General features: G+C 38.0%; 1 protein-coding gene across 1 annotated transcript in view; it reads right to left on the bottom strand.

Annotated features, from left to right (window-relative positions):
- anpeplb (alanyl (membrane) aminopeptidase-like b) overlaps nt 1-18,994 on the bottom strand; it is a 22,139-nt gene extending 3,145 nt beyond the window's left edge. Inside the window, exons 1-18 of the mRNA XM_079345568.1 lie at nt 17,755-18,994; nt 15,686-15,828; nt 15,436-15,569; nt 15,023-15,143; nt 14,100-14,254; nt 13,797-13,910; nt 13,249-13,392; nt 13,063-13,128; nt 12,394-12,459; nt 12,095-12,243; nt 10,861-10,940; nt 10,424-10,557; nt 7,961-8,016; nt 7,667-7,814; nt 7,386-7,474; nt 5,848-5,961; nt 4,750-4,917; nt 4,466-4,606 (exon numbers count right to left, since the gene is read on the bottom strand). Coding sequence (XP_079201694.1) covers nt 4,466-4,606; nt 4,750-4,917; nt 5,848-5,961; nt 7,386-7,474; nt 7,667-7,814; nt 7,961-8,016; nt 10,424-10,557; nt 10,861-10,940; nt 12,095-12,243; nt 12,394-12,459; nt 13,063-13,128; nt 13,249-13,392; nt 13,797-13,910; nt 14,100-14,254; nt 15,023-15,143; nt 15,436-15,569; nt 15,686-15,828; nt 17,755-18,362 — 2,630 coding nt within the window. The 5' untranslated portion in view covers nt 18,363-18,994. The remainder of the gene's footprint in view (nt 1-4,465; nt 4,607-4,749; nt 4,918-5,847; nt 5,962-7,385; nt 7,475-7,666; nt 7,815-7,960; nt 8,017-10,423; nt 10,558-10,860; nt 10,941-12,094; nt 12,244-12,393; nt 12,460-13,062; nt 13,129-13,248; nt 13,393-13,796; nt 13,911-14,099; nt 14,255-15,022; nt 15,144-15,435; nt 15,570-15,685; nt 15,829-17,754) is intronic.

The following is an 18,994-nucleotide window of genomic DNA, read 5'->3' as shown; positions in this document are numbered from 1 at the left end:
GTTCAGAGCAAAGCAAACGCCCAAAATATATTTTCTGTTATCTGGTTTCACGAACCGTAAGAACACAAATCACACTGAGTGATCACAGAATAAAAACAAAATCCAAGCTAAAAGCAACACAGCTGCAGCTGCAAAATGCAGGGAGGGCAGTTGGCTTAATATCAGCCACTGTGTAAATGCAGTCCAAGCAGTAGTGAAAGTATAAATCTTGACAGTACTATTACCACAACCTTCATTGACTCATTTTGTTTTTCCACTCCTCAGCGACATGCATTCTTGGAAAAAAAGAAGAAGTTCTGAATGGTTGTAATCATGTAATCTTCATGAAACACCACAACTTCATCACATTTTACTTGGGAGATTTTGCAACAAACATCTGCCTTCCAAATCCCATATGCTCTTTTGTAAAGCGTCTCAAGATAACACTTGTGAATTGGCACAAAAAAAAGAAGAAGATTGGTTTATGGATTAAAAAGGCTGCAGGGCTTATACTCATGTTAACCCTTTATAGGGCACTCATTGAAATACTTCAAAATTAAAAAACCTCAGAGTGTTATTGGGGGTCATAACAGAACTTTATTTCTGTTAAAATATTTTTCCAAAAAAAATTTAATTTCATGTAGAAGAATAAACATTGACGAAGTTACCATATTTGGTTCAAATGCCACAATTGCAGGATCAGTGATGTAGGGTGATCTCTTCTGATTGGCTGAGTGAGGATCACATGCTTCTCGACCTTACTGAGGTGCAGAAGGGTGGCCATATGTAATGTTTGTGGAAATTACCAAAAATAGCCACTTGCCCGTTAAAGTGTTAACTCGTTGGATAGAAAGGCAGCAGGGTTTGTGCTCATGATAATGTTGCACCCTTGAAATGAACCGGTCAGAACTCGTCCATCTTTACTTTGTGTAACTTTTTTAAAAAGAAATGCCCACAGCTCAACACAAGCTTTGTTCTTCAGCCTAAACACCATAGTATCTACTTTTTTCAGTCTCTCTTAGAGGGCTAGTGTCTTAACCTTAAAAGGTAAGAACAACATACAGTATTTGATAGTATCATACAGTAACTGATGAACTTAGAAATATAAATTAACTTAAAACACTTCGAGAAATAACAAAATCAAAATGAAAGAAAATATGAAAAAGCATTTTCAGCGTGTTACATTAACTAGCAGTAATGAAAGGCTACAGGGCTCGTGCTCATGTTAACTAGCTGTAATGAAAGGCTGCAGGGCTCGTGCTCATGTTAACTAGCAGTAATGAAAGGCTGCAGGGCTCGTGCTCATGTTAACTAGCAGTAATGAAAGACAACTTGGCCCAGTCGAACGCAGATCACAACACACGGAGGGTTAAGAAGCAATTTGGAATTATTTAAAAGTAATAAATAAGGAGAAAATGTGTTGATTAATGTGACATAATCTGAGCAGATGTGTTTTCTAGCTGAACGTGCGACCATGAATAGTTTTCAATGTGGGTTTTGGCTTCAGACAGCCGCTCCCTCCTCTAATCCAAAACTGAGTACCACCACTGAATCTTTTAGTGCTACTAATGGCCTAATTTTAAACTTGAGTTCAAGGCTTATTTTAGTGTATGACTGCACTTCACCAGTGCATTAGATTCCTCTGTGTGCATAAATCTGTATACATTCTGTTGGATCGTTGTGTTGATTAAAAGTATCCTATGCCATGCTTGACATTTTCAGACCTATTCTTCAAGAGATATCCAAGATATCAACAAAAATTTGAAAGAAAATCCATGATCAATGCAAAAGATTCACTTGCAACAGGAAGTAGTGCTTCAAATTGTCTCAATTTTAGAATGGTATTGGTGACAGGAACAATGAACTGGGCCGCTCTTTTCCAATGTTATTTGGAATCAAAAAAAGAGCTAAGATAGTTTTGAGGGGGACAACCTTGGGTGTCTAAAAAAAGTCTGATTAAAATGTGTCTGTAGGACTGTACATACTGTATGTCAGGAGTGGACATAGTGTTAGGCTGTAGTAAAGTGGAGCAAAAGCAGAGGTGCTGTGAATCTTTTAATGGTCAGCAAAGGATGGGTTGCCGGTTGCACGAAGAAGCCTTATTGTATGGGAGTAAGTTGATAAAATGAGCCCACTTCTCCTTTTATTTACAACCTGACATCAGAGTCAGAATTGGTATGCCACGGATATCAATACACATAGCACGATGCTCATTTAAAAATGATGGACATCTTAAGATTTGTAGATGCTAAAGCAGGGTAAACAGGAAAACGTATTATATCCTCTTACACGTTCATTGAATTTTCTTCATTCAACTTCGCCACTCCCTCTCGACCACTTCTTGCTCTGGTGATCAGACGATTTTGGGCGTTTACTCGTTTACCCAGTTTTGCCACAGCCTTTCTCCACCAATTTCTCTGCCGCGGTCAGATTTTAAAATCTGTTCTCTCTTCCACAGTCAGTTTGTCATTTTATTGCAATCGCTGCAACCCTCCTTCTTCTCCTCAGTCACCTCCATTAAAGCTCATCAGGGTTCAGACACAGCCCCAGAAACCCCCTCCTCAGCACAGCCTGTATTCTTCTATCCCAACCACCAGTGTCTAGACTCCATTGAAGGGTAACCTATCCTGCTGTCAGCCTTGCTACCCCTCTAAGTGCATGAAGTCATCATGTCAGAGTGTTATCAACAAAGACGACATTGCATATTTACCTTTTCCTAAACTGTTAAATAAATCATTGTAAACTCTTAACTACTCTCTCCTTTTTGAAATGCCTTTATTTAGCATGCAGTTGTATTAAACAATCTTAAAGTTGTTTTTGTTTTAACTTGTGTGTGGGTTCCAAAAACATAAATTCCCAGTAAATATAATGTTGTGACACCTACACATTCACACACTGATGGCAGAGGTTTCTGTGTAAAGTGAAAATCAGTATCAACTCGTCCCATTTATACACATCCATATGCTGCTTACGAAGCAGCGGCAGCAACTTGGGGGTTAAGTGGCCTTACCAAGAGAGACAAGACAAGTAGCTGTAGGAGCTGGGGATTGAACCCTCAAGACGACCAACTCTACCTGTTGGGCTGCTGTGGATCAGTGGTTGAGTCGTTCGAACCCCAGTTGCCGTAACATGTCTGATGTGTCCTTGGGCAAGGCATTTAACCCTGAATTGCTCCCGCTGCTTTAAGAACATCTGATGGTCTCGCTACATAGGAACCACTGCCATCAATGTGTAAATGGATACGTATGACATAAGCTCAAGTCCATTTATTATTTACCACTGAGCCACAACCTCCCCTATAATAAACAGCATACTGTAAACCTGGATGAATGGGACTATGTGCTGAAAGATACTGTAGGATATAATCAGTCCTTAAATCTGGATGGTTAAACTCTGGAAGAGATTGATCCCTGCCCATTACTTAATAAAGCTCAATCTTAGCTCAGATGTCTGTGTGCTCATGAAATGAAACTCTGCCTGTTATATTATTTGAACTTTGATACCATTCTATTTCTCTTCCTGGTAATGTCATAAACAGTTAAGACTTCATGAACGAGAGCTAATGACTTAATAAGAAGACCTTTGTCCTTGATGACACTGCCTGAGATTTTTTTTTTACACAATCTGTTTTTTATAGTGTGATACTTTATGGCAGTGACACGCAGGTCACTTGTTGACGAGCTTCAATAAACAACTGCCACCAGGAAATAATCACTCCTGCCCCCACCCCCACCAGAAATAAAGCCATAAAGAAATACTTTACAACTACTGTCTTGTAATCTCAACTGGTGGGTCCTCTTTAAGTAAATTTAAAAAAATGTATGTTCCTGGTTGGAACAATCGATCTGTTCTCTGGTAAACAGTGTAATGAAGTTTACTGCACTATATTTTTGTATGTCACTGCTCTACAGGTCAGGAGATAGAATAGGAAAAGAAAGACATCCGAGAAAAAGAGCCTCTGTGCATGGGGCGGGACCTAACCACTAGGCCATCTGCGCCCCTGTAGGGAGATTTTTTTCAGCACTTCCACTGGTTTGACATTGGACTGATTACAGAGCTAGGACTGAAATAAACAGGAACAACCTTAATGAGCCTTAAGAGGCTAAAAGGCTCTGTAGGGCTGAGGAACACAGCCCCACGATTCTCTGTGAATGTGTCAATCAAAGTGAAACACTGTCATGTAGTATTTTTTAAACAATGGAGCAGTGTATCTCATCTCACTCTGGATTCATTTCCCAGTCAGTCAAACTATTTATTTAAAGCAGTAGTACTCTATACTCTGTACGTTTTTTATTATCCAAATGTTTTTATTCCACTTTGACCGACCAACAGAAAACAATGTTGAAATACTATGTATCTCTGCATTGAGCTCTGGGACCATGTTAAATGCTGTTTTAACGAAGAGTTTTAATCATTTAATTGTTGTTTAATTGTTGTCTGTGCAAAAAAACAACAACTTAATGACAGAAGGTCAATAGCAACCTACCCCTGACTGACGTAATCCCAGTGTGCCCTGATAAAGTTCCATGCCAGGGCCTGCCCTGCCACGTTTTGGGCTATGGAGATGATAGTGGAAGTAACCTCCATGAGGCGTATCTTCTCAGGGTCCAAAGTGTACTCCAGGTATCTGCAAGATAAGGAAAACATGCTGTTTACTTGATAACTCTCCGTGATTGGAAATAATATTTGTATAGTGTGTGTGTGAAGTTAAATAACTTAAGAAGATAAAAATGTTTACACCGAACTGTTTACACCGTTTCTTTGCTTCACCTGTTTAGCAGCCAGATCTTCTTGGTGCAGGCCAGAGCTCTACGGAGCTGTTCTTTCTCTGAGGTGTCATTGGTGCTCTGAAACTTGTCCCAGGCAAACTCCCACTCTTCCTTCCCACCAGCAGCCACAGCTTGGCAGTAGATCTGTGAGCGCAGGTTGGGGTGGATGCTGAATCACACACAAAGACCCACAGTTCATCTCCCAACATCCAGACGTTCTCATTTTCAAGTTCTCCTTATTGTTCAGGACTGTTTTTTCTTTCATTCTCTTTTTTAAATTCATTTTCTTTTTTTTTTCATTCATTTTTTAGTTGAATTTATTTTCTTTCATTAATACTGACTTATGACAGCAATATGTTAAAGTTGGCTTCATGTTGTTAACAACATACAACCAAAAAAAACCCATTGCATGTAGCATTTCTATTGAAAAATCATTCTTGATCGATGGGTATTTTCTGAGCTTTAACTGTGTTAAGTCCTTATTTGACTCAATCTCAACAGGGCAGTCTTTGTGTACATGCAAAGTATTATATTAAACCCAAATCCCTTATTACTGTTTTAAAGTGTTTCTCAATCTGCGTAGCATACAACACCCTAATTTGCATACAGATTTTGCAATAACCCATGCTCATCTAAATACGAACATCATAACATCCAAATGCATGAGCACACATACATGCATAAACACATGCATGGTCATGAAAAACATATCTCACAAAAAGTATCTGTGGCTCTCCACCTTAAAGTTGTACTTAAAAAGGCTGAACTGTTACAACACATTTTCAAGGTCTTTGTCGTCTCCCAAGTTGTTCATTTGGGATCCGAGTCCAGGTTAGCATAACAGTCTAACCCAGGTGCAGCTTTTAAGATAACGAACCACAACAATGGAAAAAACACAACAGCAACTACACAAAAAAAGAGAGTGTCACCTACCTTTATTAAACCGTTGCTGGAGAGTTAAGCTACAGAATACAATATAAACTATTACAGTAAGACCATGATTATTTGTAAGACAGGGAGACTTTCAAAAATTATGAAGTAGAAAGTTATAGAAAATTTTTAGCTCAAAATCCTCTATAATATCTATTAGTGTCCTTACGTGTTCGTAGAGGTGTTGCTGTTCATCCACTCGGCGTACTTCTCGGTAGCCATGGCTATACATTCTGGGAGTCCATTGGAACAAGCCACCTCTATGGCGGTGATCTGGTTGTACCTTGAAATTAAATATATATTCATTTTATTTATAAAATGTACAGGTATGTTTTGACTGAGAAAGGATGCTGAAAGCAGTAAAAGCTTTCTGACAACGTTTTACTTATCATAACTGTACAGTGGGGGTTTCTATATCTGTGTTGAATGATTGAGGAGGACATTATCAAACAGACTTGTGGATCATCTTAGATTTATTTAGCCATGGTCAAATAACTTAACTACGTAACAGACAATAGCTCAGACATGCTTGATCATCAGAACCTTGCAGTTACTGACATCGTGCTGGACCAGGACTCTGAAGTCTCTGGCCCAAGTATTCTTCTTCACAGTGTTCATTACATTCTGATAGAAAGACAACCCACAAATACTTGACTATTTGTGTACTTCTCTATGAGGCTAGAAGAAAGAAGACAGTTGGCTGTAAGCCAAATGTAACTCTGATGCTACTTGAATAAGACATCTTACACACGTGTACCACAGCTTCACAAACCTAAAAGAATTCTTCTCACATGGTTGACACAATTAAAAGATATATCCACAAATTTATCAAGATGAATGAACCCATGAAGATACGCACTATCAACAGCATACTTGTTAGTTCAGTTGTTTTTGCAGCCGAGGGGGAGTTATTGATAACTTTTGTTTCCTAATAAGCATTGTGCCTTTCAACCACGATGACTGTTTTTCATTGTGGCTGGATGATACAATTACATAAAAAACATGATCTTATCCTTATCCTTATCATGAACACAAGTTGTCTAATAGACAAAACAAGACAAAACAGAGACTAGCCATGAAGAAGAGGCACCCAGCGAATGTAATGTTTTGGCAGAAAAAAAGAAACACTTGTTGCCAACAGGGTTTCATGAGGGTAGTCAGGGGTTTTCCTGAAATGTTTTGAGATATAATTGCAAATTTAGGATTGAAGGCACTTCCCCTCTCATATATGAAGTCAGTGTCTGTTTGCTTTACATATAAACACACAGGTGGTTCTTTTTCCATGAAAGCATATTAAATGTGTACGTGATTGATTTTATGAGAGCTTCGTATTTGCAGGAAACAGTTAACTGCTACACATGGTTGATGAAAAATAAGATAGAGGCATTACTGCTGTGGTGAATTGTCATTGAGTGCTTAATTCTTCATGTAAAAGTTACGTTCTTTTTTTTCCTCCTAAAACCATAGTGACTTATATCTTTTGTTATTTTACATTCGGTGTAACTGATTTGTTACAGTTCAGCACCTCCAAATAATTGGAGCGAAAAAAACAACAGGATCATTTTATCAAGTTTCCACTAGTTCACCAACAATTGATTTGCACACACTGGTGTTCTGCAACGACCCTTCTTGACCAGACTGATTAACTAAGAAAACATTTTGCCAATGAGATGATGTTCACAATGAGTAAAAAAAAATTATTCTTACTGTAAGGAGTGGTCCGTTGGGACTTGTGAATTGTCTGTCTCATTCCTAAAGAAGTTGTACAGGTCCTCAACCTGTGCCCTGAGATACGCCTGCAAGAAGAAACAACTTTATAGAATAGTTTCAGGAATTGAAAAAAGCAATATAACCTTTTGACTGTACGTCTGTTAACGTACTGATGAGGGATGGAAATGAGCAACAGGAAGCAACTCTATTGTTTGAAAAACAAGAAGGCCTGTATTTTTTTATGACAAATGTATAAAAGGATTATCAATAACACGTGCCTGCATTGGACCATAAACCTCTGAGCGGTCAAACATGAGGACAAAGTAGTTAAGGTTCACAATTGCTGATTCCCATGGAAGGTACTCTATCTCATCCCGAAGGAAGCGGGTTGAATTCAAAGCCAGAGTCACGTCAACAAGTTTTGCTCTGAGAAACAGATATTGAGAAGATTAGAACAACACTGCAATTACAAGCATGACCCTTTTTCATGCTGTCGACCTAGACAGCAATCACGACATACTTAAAACGACGTAAACTGAGTCGTTTTGAATAAATAAAAAACAGGTCATTACCTTGCTAAGTTAAAAGCGTCGTCAATTAGCTGCGCTCGGTTCATCAGTGGGATCCTCTGAAAAAACATAAGCAGAATAATGGACAGTTGACACAACATAAAAAACATCTGCAACTGTAATCATCATTCACATACAGAAAACATCAGCAGGGCAACAGGAAATAAAGTCTTGGAATGCCAGAAAGAGAAAGGCTCAAAACAGCTTTTCAAGGCAAATTACAAACCAACCCCAAATATGGATGGATATATTTAATAGTTTTAGTTTTCTCTTTTCTTGAAGTCTCACACAGCTCTGTTCAAAACTGAATTAAAATTAAGAGGTCACTAAATTGGTTTAACTGTAGTTCACATGTCGTGTTCAAGTTGAATCTTTAATGGTTGCATTTTCATAGCGAGTCATAGTCAAATGTCTTTATAGCAGTTTATAGTATTTATAAAGTCCTAATTATGGTTCCTCTTTTATAATCCTACTGGCTTTGGGGACGATAAGGATGAATCACACATAATATACAATAAAGAAATTGTATTATCAGAGTTGTTAGTGTATATATTATCCCCTATGTGATAAGTCTTAAAGGCAGGGTTGATAATTTTCTCCAGGTTCACTTTTTCAGATTTTGGTTGAAATTGTCCTCTGATCTGCACAAACATTAATAATTCATGTGCTCTGAAAAAGGAACAAAGAACATCTGTAATCTGTAGCAGTTGTAAACACATAAAAACATTGACCAATGTCTGCCACGAATTAGCCTACCAATCTAATAAACCAATCACCCCTCCCTGTATCCGTGCTTGTTCTTTACCCCATGCATGTACGCACCCACACTCAAAGCATGAGCTGAGGTCTGCTTTTGAACCAATAGTGCATATGCCTGTAAAAGAGGGGCGCGGCTTTTGAGGAAGCACAGAGGGGAGGTGGTGGGTACAGACAGACGTAGCACTGAAGCCATGCTCCTTTAAAAATCATGCTAGTTTTCAAAAATTACTTATTTTGAAGTCATCACACAAACAATCAAATACAATGACTCTTGAACTGCTGATTAGGATGTATCCTCAGGGAACAATGAATGTTTTCTAATGAATGCCATGGCTTTCCATGCAATACATTGCTTAACAAACTCGCGTTGCCCAAAGTGCTAACAGCTAGGTTAAGAACATCGCAACTCTACACATATTCAGTAAAATGTTAAGCCGCACAAGAAATATAATTTAAATAGAAATAATGTTGAAGATGTTGGTGGTGGTCTTTGAGAGATGTCGAGAGTTAACCCAAAGAGCTATTTATGCCTTCAGATAATCATATAAGCCCAGGCACTATTGCATCTACTTTCAAGTGCAGTGTTAAACCAAGGCACATAACACAGATGATAGTGCCAAGAACACGAGCCAAAGATTTGTTATGATTCTTTTGATCAATGTAGTTAAATCTTGTCTTATAACGGCACACAACGCTTTAACAGGAAAGTTCAATCAGTTCAAGAAGTTTACAATATCCAGGAACATGTTTTGGATTTCATATAATTACTCTAGTGCATGACCAGGAAGAAACAGGTCTCCTAAATCGTTTGATCCGTTCCACTTGTCAAAACATATCTCAGTTCATTGTGGGTTCTTGGGTAAATCCAAGCGATGAGAAGAGGATGTATGCAGTACCTTTGCAGGTTCATAAAATTCAAACCATTGCAGCTTAAAATGCAAAGATGAAATGCAACAAAAGTGAACTAAAAAAAACTACATAAAGATGGAAAATTCATTTAAAGTACCGATTAAATAAAAAAGTGTATTGGATTTGTGTAGTGGGGGCAGAGCTAGGGATCCAACCCTCAACCTTCCCATCTAGAGATGACGACTCGAGCAACTGAGCCACAGCCACCCCAATCCATCAGCGACCATCAGAAAAAAACAAATCCCATTCATAAACATGCATTTGCCACGGTTGACAAAGAAGCAGGAGCAAATTGGGTGTTAAGGGTCTTGCCCAAGGACACATCAGACATGATGCTGCAGGAGCTGGGAAATAAACCCCCAACCTTTGGGTTGACAACGCCAAAAAAAGGACAAGGTTTCCAACAGCTCTTAGAACCATGAAGAAGTTCCGGTCATCAGAACCCGTCTAATGTAAAGCACTTTATTTGACTTTGACAAACAATCCCAACATTTATGGACCGCTCTGTCCAACAGTACATAATGTGCCTCTGCACACAAGGTGTTCCAACATTTTTAATATATATTTTTTTCTACCTCTGTTTGCAGAGCAAACTGAGGGAAAATATCAGCTGTGTTTCTTTGTCTTTGGTACAGGTAGATGTCGACCTACTTACTCCATGCTGTTTTGCTGACTGTGTGAACTCGCTGGCTGAAAACACCAAACTCCCTTTTGCAGTCCAATAAACAATATTATGATGGAGCTTTGTTACTGCTGAGTTCTGTTACTTGTAAAGTCATTATTTGTGTCAGTACTCACAAATCGGTTGGTCTCCAGCTGAGTCAGGAGGCGTTGCCAGTTCTCTGGGTCATAGTTGACTCTGTAGTATCCAGTACAGTCGACATTTGCAAGGATCCACTCTCCACTTTCAGAAATAAATTCATCTTTCATAACTATTTGAAAAAAATAAGAGTTAGTAAAAGGTTAGTCATATTTTACTGACGACGATGAACAACACAGTATTAAGAAGAGTGTAATAATCATCTGCACATGGATTGTCTAGAATCATTTCTAGACAATCAAAAACAATGACATATCTGCTCCAGGATGTCTAAAAATATTTGTATCTATTCTCTGACCTTGTTGAGAAGTTGACAAGTAGAATGGATATCATCCAACATTTAAAACAAAGCTGATACATGTAAGGACGTGTTGGAGTATGTGTGTTTATTCTCAGGCCCTATGTTCGTTATTACCTGTGTCACTGGTTTCCAACCACACAAAAGTCGATACAGATTTACTTGACATCACTCTGATTGGGACATACCACCAAAGACTAAAACAAACAGAGAGGAATACACCAAAGAAAGGATGGTTAGGGTTAGGGTTATTAAGCTTCCAAACAGGAGAACACATAAAAGTATTTCTCTGAAGGCTTAGCAAAGGTAGACATATCTGCAAATAGTTGACAATGACACACTTAAACTGTTAGAACTCATAAATATCAGCAAAGCAGGCATTACAGAGCTGCTGTGGTATTGATACAGGCATATCCAGCAATAATTGTGAAACTGAATGTGGAGGTGATCGGAAGCACATAGTAACTAAGGGTTGTTTATATAAACACTCTCCATAGCCAATGATATAATCTACTGTGCTTGGCAGGGAAATGCTGTTAAATGCATGTTCATAAGGCTACGGTGAAGAACTAACTAATCGTATTTTGCCAACCAAAACAGACTGGCTGTGATTATTTGGACAAAGATGTTCTCAGAGGGAATTAAATGTTGTGAAGTAAATTTCATAACTTAACCAGCATAAATTCCCTTTGTCAGTCCCTCTTTGTCCTAATCATACATAATGATCTGATTAAAGGTGTCATGTTTAATAAATTACAAGAACGCTATTCTGTCTACCCAAAGATTGTAAATAACAAGTGAGCTTGGCCACCTTGAAAGAGACCATTTGTTAGAATTTTGAAGAATTAGTTTTTGCATTTTGGCCATCAGCACTTTATCTTGGTTTTTATGGCAGATGTGATCACAGGTTGGATACAAATTGTGACGCCTCTATCCTGTTTGAAAGATTGCCCTGGTAGCAAATTGAGGTAGAGGTGTTATCTTTATTACTCTCATATGGGTCTCTGTTTACAAAATCAGCATTATGCTGAACTATCGATAGCTTGTTACAAATGTTTAAAACTATAAATCTTATTGGAAAATTATTTAATGTGTGAAAGAGAAAAAACCCAGCAAAGTAATTTTCTTGTAGACTTTTGCATTTATAATTTTTTATCAAAAAGTATAGCCTTAATTTGCTTGAAAAAAATAACAAATAAAGCAAGTTTCAGGTACTTTGTCATGGTTTCACATTTGAAACAAACCATGTCCATCTTACCTGGACATTGATTGTTGTTAATCGTCACCACAATCTCGATTTTTAAACAAATAAAAAACGATCACACTGAAGCTATGTTAATTGAGAACTTACCTTGATTCAGATGAAGCATTAAAAAGGAAGTGCTTCTGGTATATTTCTCCTGTGGTGGTGTTGATAGTGATGACAGGATAGCCAATTTGCTTGGTCCAAGTGTCCATCACCTTGGCAACTTTGGTGTGACCGCCATCCTCATCTACTGCCTACAAACATGAAGAAAAAAAATCAGTTCATCTTTATATTATAAATACCATAATGTTACTAATTATCTTATCGTTACAACATGCTGGGGAAAAAAACAGCAATCGATTGTTTCCAGGTAAAAAAACCTGACTACTTTTAAGACATTTTACCATTTGTATGTATTTCCAGAGGTCGTTCTGGTCCGTATTTTTATAGCTAAAGTCATCCAGGTACCTCTTAACACACAAAAGAAAACAATGTTAATTGGCACAGTTTCATCCTCCATTCAACAGCCTATATTTATCTTAAGGAAGAAATATGTTTGCAAAATTATAGAGAGCTACATTAACATTTCCAAACACTCTGAATACTCTGTCATCAAGTCATACATTTTCCACTGATTCCCATAGAGAAAATTTGACACTTGAACATACTTAGTTTGAGGCATTTGCAATACAAGGACACACAATTTTTGACAATGAAACCATTTTTATTGTCTTTTCCCATTGTCAAAGACCCAAACCAGTTGTTGGAATGTTAGAATTTAGAGCAGATGGTGTTATCGTCCACAGATCAAACTATCCATCAACCTGTGATGGCAGTTTTGTTTACTGATGTTCAGGTAAACTTATGACGACACGAAAGGGAACGTCACCATCTTCTCTTTACAGAAATATTTGATTAAAAATGTGTTTCAGGCATACACAATAAAACATGGGCTTTATGTGAATGTGACTATTCATGCTTCCTTATAAGTCAGTTTAGGTGTCTTTCTCAATTGTCTTCCATTGGATTCATCATATTAGCCAATCTGAAGAAGGATACATTTCTTTACTTACTTTTATCCCTTTGTTAAAAACGCGTTCATCCACGGTGTCTGCCAGCATTCTCAGCACAACTGCTCCCTGCAAAGTGACCAGCAAATATTCTCTCGGTTGATGTTTGGAGGAGGGCAGCTCTTACAACACTATAACGCATGATGTGTATCCATTGCAAGACTCTGAGATCCACAATTGTTCCTCTACCTTACTGTAAGTTATGGTATCAAACATCATGACTGACTGATAGTTTTCCTGGATTTCTTCTTCTGGAGGACTGAGAGGATGAGATGTTTCCAGAGCATCTTCCTCAAACGCTCCGCGGAGGTCGTTCTGGATGAATCTTTGCATCTGTGGATAACAATTCGTATTTTATTTTATCAATTTAACTGTCAATAAGGTTGTGCATAATAATGGAATTAAGACGAAATGTACTGCTCTCAAATACTTGATTGTGATTGATCAGTTACTGAATTATATTGTGTGTTATGTCTGTATTGCAGACATCTGCTACATGAATTACAGACTGTTGCTGTCGATGCAGTTGTGATCTGGAACCAATTACATATTTTACAAAGCGATACTTTGCAACCAATGGTTTATTTCTTTAGTAAGCAGGATAATGTCCTGCCTTACACAGTCTGCTATAATCAAAATCATCCATAAATTATTATCCTTCAAAGCAGGAACATTGTATTATACTTCACTGTTACGCTCCAATAGACTAAAGGCTTCTAACATGGGGATAAACTTACCATTTTAAATGTTGGTTCAACATGGTCTGCTGCAATATATGACATATAGCCGGCAAAGCCTTCATTCAGCCAGACTTCGTTCCACCATTTCATTGTCACCAGATTTCCAAACCACTGTCGAGAAAAATACAAAATATGGATACTGTCCTGTAAAACATTTTTATGCTATTGAAGCACTCACATTAGTGAACTTTGGTAAATCGGTCCAAAAAACATAAAATAACTGACGAAAGCCTTGATCTCTAAACAAGTTTTCTTGAATATCATTTTTTGCATTGGAGTACAAGTTTTGTTCAGTCAGACCTGGTGTGCAAGCTCATGTGCAATGATTGTGACGATCACTTCCTTGTGCAACAGTGAAGACACTCCTTCCTGAAAGAGTAGGACCCCTTCCTTGTATGTGACCAATCCCCAGTTTTCCATTGCTATGGGAGCCAGGTCGGGCAGTGCAATTTGATCTGAAAGAATCCCATGGAAAAGGTATATAGTCAGACAGTTGTATGTTTCCTTCCAAAGAGTATCAATCAGGTATTTGGTTTTCAAGGTACTGAGATGCTCTGAAAGTAATCCCATGGACAGAAGGTAAATAAAGGCAAAGCAATTTTATTTGTTACTGAACAACAAAAACCCAAGTTACCAAAGTTAAATTCAAAGGCATGTGCTGAAACAAATCTTTTTTTGTGTGTGTTTTAGGAAAATGATTCAGTCCTTAAGGGGCAACATGCCTCTCAAAGTTGTTAGATTGATACGGTAGGTTTGACATAATCTTTGTTATGTTATCTTTGCACTGCAATATGAACCTAAATTAAGGAGCTGCCTTAGGCTGTAGAAAAGAAAAACATGTGTCTGAGTTTTTACAAATGTGTGTTATTGTACAACATTCTCATATTTCTGAGGCTATATGAATAGCCAATGAATGGCCAGTGAATTAATGAGTGTGATGTTCTAGAAAGATGACAAGTTTGTGGAGAAGTGTGTACCAAAGTGTAAGTAATTATCCAGTAGTTATACAGATAATTGACCTCTTGTTATCTTGTCATAATGGGTTGATTATCTTGTTATCTCAAATAATAGTCAGAAATAGTTAAAATGTGATCTTGAATAAATGACCAAATGGAAGCCATGCTGTTTTTTGGAGAAAGAAGGTATATTCATGTCATTTGTAATCTCTTATCAACCATCCATCTCTTATCAACCAACCATCTTATAACTTAACTTTGTCTTACCAAGCTTTTTTTGGTTATAATTGATTTCAAAATGCTTCTCGTAGAAGGTTAGAACCTTTCCGGTGACGGTGGCTGCATATTTAGTGTGTCCCAATGCAATGGCTTCTGGACGAGCAAATATCTATATGACAATAAAACAGAGGAAAGAGTCAGCACAGAAGATCATGTTTGAAACACTCTTGTGAAATTGAAAGACAAATTGCTGAGAACAGGTAGGTAAACATGAGTATCTTGAAATTGGATAATGTTTTGGTTCATGGTCCTGATTAGCTTGGAAGTTGGAAATTATCAGTTTGATTGTAGCTTTGGTGAACATTTTAACGTTGTGTTCACATTGACATAGTCCAACACTAGCGCCACAAGAAAATACAAATGCATGAAATTCATCTTGAACCTTCGATGGGTACACATACTTTAATATCCACACGCTCGTGTGCAGAGGAGACTGATTCAAATTCAGAAACTGCAAAGGCAAACAGGTACGTCGACATCCTTGGAGTTGGATGAAATCGAGTATATTTCCATTCATCGTCTAGAATATTGGATTCTGAGGGAGTGGGAAAGAAGCCATAGCATTATAAGAATGATTATTGATTTTCTTTTTTGTTTTTTACTGTAAGTGCTACATTTTTACAAGTACCAGTAGAAGCTTGTTTTTTTTACCTGATCGTTCTGAATTTCCCAGAGCTGTGGTGTCTCGTCTATGGATGATGGTCACATCAAACACAGCCTTCATTTGTGGCTCATCAAAGCAAGGAAAAAGTCTCCTGGCATCAGATGGTTGAAAATTGGTGGCTGCAAGGAACCTATTTAAAGAGACAGACTTTAATTGTCATGTCATGTTTTATTGTCTACTTACAGAGCACTTTAAAAACCAACAAACAGAAGACAGTGTGTTGAATATAAGTGAACCTATTTATTCTTTTATTCAAAAAGTTAATGACAATGGCTTTAATTTGAGAAAAAAAAAGTGTGTCTGAAATACTGATGGAAACATAAATTTGCTCCACAAAGTTTCACAACATCCATGAGACAGGCTGTGTATTTGTTGTGTAATTGGGACAAACAATGGGACAAAGACTGACCACTGAGAAACATCTTAATAACCGGTGCCACTTCTTTGCTTTGTGACTTTAAACACATGGTAGGATATGTTAAAAAAAAAAAAAGCACATAATGACTTGATCATATGGTGGGATATCCTATTTCTACCTAAACCAAACAGGTCAGTTACGGACAGGAAATTACAAAAAACAACAGTTTTTTACGTGAACCCAATGAAATATGTATGCTGCACTTTTTAATCTAACACACATAACTAATCATGCAGATTTATAAATCATTTCTTCCCTAAGAACAGACTCCTTTTTAAGACACAAAGGCATCTGATGTGCATTATTTTGATTTTCAATCAAGACTGACCACTTCCAGTTCAGACATTAGTATGTTGATAAGTGTGGGTTCCTCCAAGGTAATGGCAAAGATTGTCCTTTGACTATCTTAGGCTGGACTTATATGTTACTATGTACTGTACCTAGTGTCATGTCTAAGTTATGGAAATCCTACATTGAAGCCTGTTGTCTGCAGCTTTATAGTTAGTTTTAGTATAAGGGCACATTTGGTTAAAAATAAAAATATCAATGTCGAATTGTGGTTGTAAGTGGGGCATGTGGAGCCTACTGTGTAAAAGAAAAAAACTTTCTGGAAGGAAGCTCTGAAGACAGACCACTAACACAAACGTCATCTCTTCGCATGTGATTGTGATGATTTTATAGAGCATAGAGAATTGTTCTTTTTTCTTAACACTGTAAAAAAAAAAATACAGTTAGTGTCAATCTTTAAAACTTAAGTTTTGTGTAAATCATAAGAAAAAAGTTTATTGTCAAAGAATTAAAGATATATTTCACATCATAATCGCAAAACAAAAGAACTTGGGTTCAACTTTAGTTTTAGTTTGAATTTAACAGCAATAAAATCACATTTTATGGAGAAACTTCATGTTCACATATGGTCTCACTTGGTTTTATGAAACAAAAGTGCTTCTAGGGAGTGCTTCAGACCTTATTGTTTGCTTATGGCAAGCAATTGGGACCAACTGGTGGCAAAAATAGCTGATTGTGTGCATATTTATAAGCAAGGATTTATAAGCTCATTAATTATCTTAAGAATGTGCTTGTCTTCAATAAAGCAGAAAGTCAGTTTAGGAAGTGAAACCTACTTGCTAACACTGATGATTAAAAATAAAAATCAAAGTACAGAAGTTTATTAAAAACGTTCATAGATTTAATGCAAAATAAAGTATACAGATGCGCTAACAAATTGTTTTTACAGATAATTTGAATGGATGTTATACAAGATGATTTTAATCCCTTTTTGTTGGCTTTTGTCTAAACCAGTGGTTCTCTGGAACTTGGGTCCCACAAATGTGTGGCAGAGCTGTTTTTAGAAGTCTGCGACTGAGTGACTGGGGGGAAAAAAATGGTGTCAAAGAGTCCATAAAGTGCTCTCTGTTTTCTTGTTCTGTCACGTTTTTAAGATCTGTAGTCCAAATTGCACCATCTTCTATTTAAAATAAACCTAATTGGTTGAAAAATATCAGAAACTTGGATTGTGGTTGGTGGTGGATTGGTTGCTGCCTGAGCAGTCTATTATGCAGTTGGGCTGTAGCCTTGCTTGAGGGCACCTCTGCGGTGCCTTTGAAATAAACATTAAATAAACATCTGTTTTCATACCTGTCTGCATTGGTATCCTCTTCATCAGCTGGGCGACCTTCAATATATGTGCTTAAATACAGGCCCTCAAGGCTTTCTGATATTTCTCCCTTGAAATCCAGAAACAAACTGTAATTTCCTCCTGCCTCCAACGTGTCGCTCAAGTAGATCTCCAGGAAGTTACTCTCATCATCACGGAAATTCATTGCGTTAACACGTATCACCTCATTCTGGTCTTTGTCCATCACCACTGATCCAGAAACTGCCAGGTCTGAGCTGTGAAGGTAGATGGTGCTGGTGCTCTGGACACAGTGGAAGTCCACAGTAGAGTTCCCTGTGAAAAGCATTGTCTGGTTTGGACTGGTAACATTTACCTCCTCGATGATTTTTGTGTAGAAGTGAGGCTGGAGGAACACCTTGTAGTTCTGAGGTATTAGGTTTGTTGGCAGCCGCATGTCAGGTGGTGGTCCTGGGGTTGTGATTGAGATGGTTGGCCGGGGTGTCGGGTTCATCGGAGCGATCTGAATGTTGTACAAAATGACCATGGTGACAATGCTGGCAAGTGCAGAGACGGTCAGGATGACACAGGCACTGGCGATACCCTTGGATACAGTTGATTGTTTCACCATGATGGCCGCTTCTTTTGGTCACTCCTGAAGATTCTGTCGCTTGAAGTTAAAGATCAGTCGAATGACTCCCTGCGCGTGTGAGCCTCCAATCTGCAACAACTGACCTTTGTATGAAAGTAACGTCCCTCCCATAAACAGGGCTTGGCCTTCGAAATAAAGGGTCGGTGCTGGGATTAAGCATTAACTTTAGCTGACAGGGAGCAAAGAGTGAGCATTATAGAGTGAGGAGGGCGATGTTCATCGTCTTCGTCATAATTATCTCTGCTCTCAAACATCTGGAGGTAGTTACTGTGGTCCTGCCACTAATGCAGGGGTTAGGTTAACCTCAAGGAACACTTTATCCTCACACTTTACTGTTCAAGCCATCACACGCACACACATAAACACATAGAAACTCCCCCGCATTCCCTTTCTATGTGCATACCCTGGACCATTAAAATTACAAGCCTCACTGGACGCAAGAGCTGGTGGCCAGAGCAAAATCCTTCAGAAGAAGAATATCAGTGTCACGACTTCCTATTGCAGGTGAACACTTCCTCAGGTCCAGGTTGCAGTGAAATTCCCTCCAACTGCTGCCTTTTCACGTCCAGGTAAAAAATCTCAACCCTGGAGCAAGGATGATGGTTTCCAAA

The sequence above is a fragment of the Symphodus melops genome (assembly GCF_947650265.1).
Source record: "Symphodus melops genome assembly, chromosome: 6".
In the NCBI taxonomy this organism is placed as follows: Eukaryota; Metazoa; Chordata; class Actinopteri; order Labriformes; family Labridae; genus Symphodus; species Symphodus melops.
This window is presented reverse-complemented; position numbering and strand designations above follow the sequence as displayed.